This window comes from Cebus imitator, unplaced genomic scaffold, assembly GCF_001604975.1.
Source record: "Cebus imitator isolate Cc_AM_T3 unplaced genomic scaffold, Cebus_imitator-1.0 Scaffold12, whole genome shotgun sequence".
NCBI classification, from domain to species: domain Eukaryota; kingdom Metazoa; phylum Chordata; class Mammalia; order Primates; family Cebidae; genus Cebus; species Cebus imitator.
The window spans coordinates 128,889-131,151 of record NW_016107327.1 but is presented as its reverse complement, the minus strand read 5'-3'; the positions used below and the strand labels follow the sequence as shown (position 1 = coordinate 131,151).

Here is a 2,263-nt window from a genome sequence, read left to right as displayed (position 1 = left end):
CCATCTTTTCTAATGTTTGCAGAACTTGCAACCTTTTGAAGTGTTGCCTGATTTAGGATTTCTTATTTTTAGAATTTTAGAGGTTTATATATTCAAGCTATTTACCAAAATTACAAATATATCACATTTGCCATGAAATTTAGTATTTAATAAATCTTAAGCAACTGATATTGTCTAAATTTGAACTGTTTAGTTCAAGTATTCTGTAAACTCAGGAATATTCTAAATTTCCTCTTCATATTTGGGTTAATGTCATTGCCAAAATAAATAAATAAATGCATGTGTCAGTGTGTTGCAGAAAATTTTTAACAAAAACACAAACTTTTTTTGATGAAATGGATGATTAAATGATTCTGGGTAGTGAAGACTCGTTTTAATGAGACTAGAAAGCTGCTCTACTGATGGTCTTGAGGAAATTGTAGTGTTTTCTGGCCTGAAAAATTTCAACAGTTCCATTTCTGGTGGCTCCTGAAAAAAAAAAGGAAAAAACATATGACAAAAAAAACACTTCCTTGTTTAAAAAAAAAAAAAAAAAAAGGCATAGTTTATACATACAAAAGTTAAAATTAGCAGAGCTAATGTAATGCATACACAGTATTTTTTCTGCTGTTAAGCTAATAGCTGCTATCATTTGCAATATAATCCAGGATAAAAACATCAGTATCTGGAATCATTTATTCATTCCTCACTTATTACGTGTTGGAGTTAGACTTGAATCCCAGTAACCTTACATATTAGCTCTGTGATCTTGGATAAGCTGCTTAATACTTTAATAATTAATTTCTTCATATGTAAAAAGAAGTTGCTGACAATAATAACTTCAAAGATTGTTGTGATTCTTATGAGAATACTGCAGAGGACTTAGGAGTGCCGACATTCGATTGCATAGCACCTGTTTTAATAGCCGAAAATCTAAAACTGTCTTAATATTTCATTCTGAAAATATACTGATACATTTTATAGATTATAGTGCTTCAACTATATTAGCTGAAGGTTAAAATGCATGTAAAAAGTCTTAACACAGCCATTTGTCAGGCACATTATGACTATTTCAGTAAATAATCATTATCATCTAAATGAAAATAGAGGTCGGGCATGTGGGGTCACACAGGTAATCCCCACACTTTGGAAGGCTGAGGTGGGTGAATCACTTGAGGCCGGTAAATCACTTGAGGCCAGGAGTTGGAGACCTGCCTGGACAACATGGTGAAACACCGTCTACTAAAAATATAAAAATTAGCCAGGCATGGTGGCACACACCTGTAATCCTAGCTACTCAGGAGGCTGAGGCAGGAGAATCACTTGAACTCAGGAGGCAGAGGTTGCAGTGAGCCAAGATCATACCACTGCACTCCAACCTGGGCAACAGAGTGAGGTTTTGTCTCAAAATAAAGAAAGAAAGAAAGAAAGAAAGGGAGGGAGGGAGGCAGTGAGTGGGAGAGGGGTAGAGAGAAAGATGAAAGTAGAGAAACATTCCATTTCTACTATTATTTTCTTTCTTGGTTATTTATTTTCTATATCTTCCCTCATCACCCAGGAGAATATTTGATTTGTAATTTTCTGATAGCTGAGTTTGATTTTGATCTATACCAGCAACTGGCAAACTATAGCCCATGGGCCATATCCAGCCTGTGTCCTGTTTTAGTAAAGTTTTATTGAAACGCAGCCACATCCATTTGTTTACATAATGTCTAGGGCTGCTTTTTTACTTCAATGACAGAAGTGTGCAATTATGACATAGTCTACCTGGCAAGCAAAGCCTAACACACTTCCTGGCCTTTTTCAGATTAAGTTTGCTGACTCCTTACCTGCATAGTTGCAAAAGCAAGAACTAAATTTGCTGGAAATAAAATAAAAGCTGGCACTAATTCCAGAGTCATCCCATAAACAAGTAACAAATTAAGCATATTACATTCAAGTAACACCCTGGGGCTACTGGTAAAACAAATTTTTAAAAACTCAAACAGAAAAGTTTATAACCTAGTCAGCAGTAATAGATAAGCAAAGAATCATATAGCCATGTATAATTATTGTAATCACTTCTAGAAATCTAACCCACAAAACATGTAAAAAGCAAAATATTTGAAACTGGTATGACATACAAATGTATGAAAACTGACCAAAAGTATCATACAGTAGCCAAATAATGTTTAAAATAGCATGTTAAGCCGGGCGCGGTGGCTCAAGCCTGTAATCCCAGCACTTTGGGAGGCCGAGGCGGGTGGATCACGAGGTCAAGAGATCGAGACCATCCTGGTCAACA

At 35.5% G+C, this 2,263-nt stretch overlaps 1 protein-coding gene across 9 annotated transcripts in view; it reads right to left on the bottom strand.

Annotated features, from left to right (window-relative positions):
- TRAPPC8 (trafficking protein particle complex 8) overlaps positions 1-2,263 on the bottom strand; it is a 111,465-nt gene that overhangs the window by 7,141 nt on the left and 102,061 nt on the right. For all 9 annotated transcript variants that reach the window (XM_017497890.1, XM_037727773.1, XM_017497914.1 and 6 more), the window contains one exon: positions 323-468. In XM_017497890.1, coding sequence (XP_017353379.1) covers positions 323-468 — 146 coding nt within the window. The remainder of the gene's footprint in view (positions 1-322; positions 469-2,263) is intronic.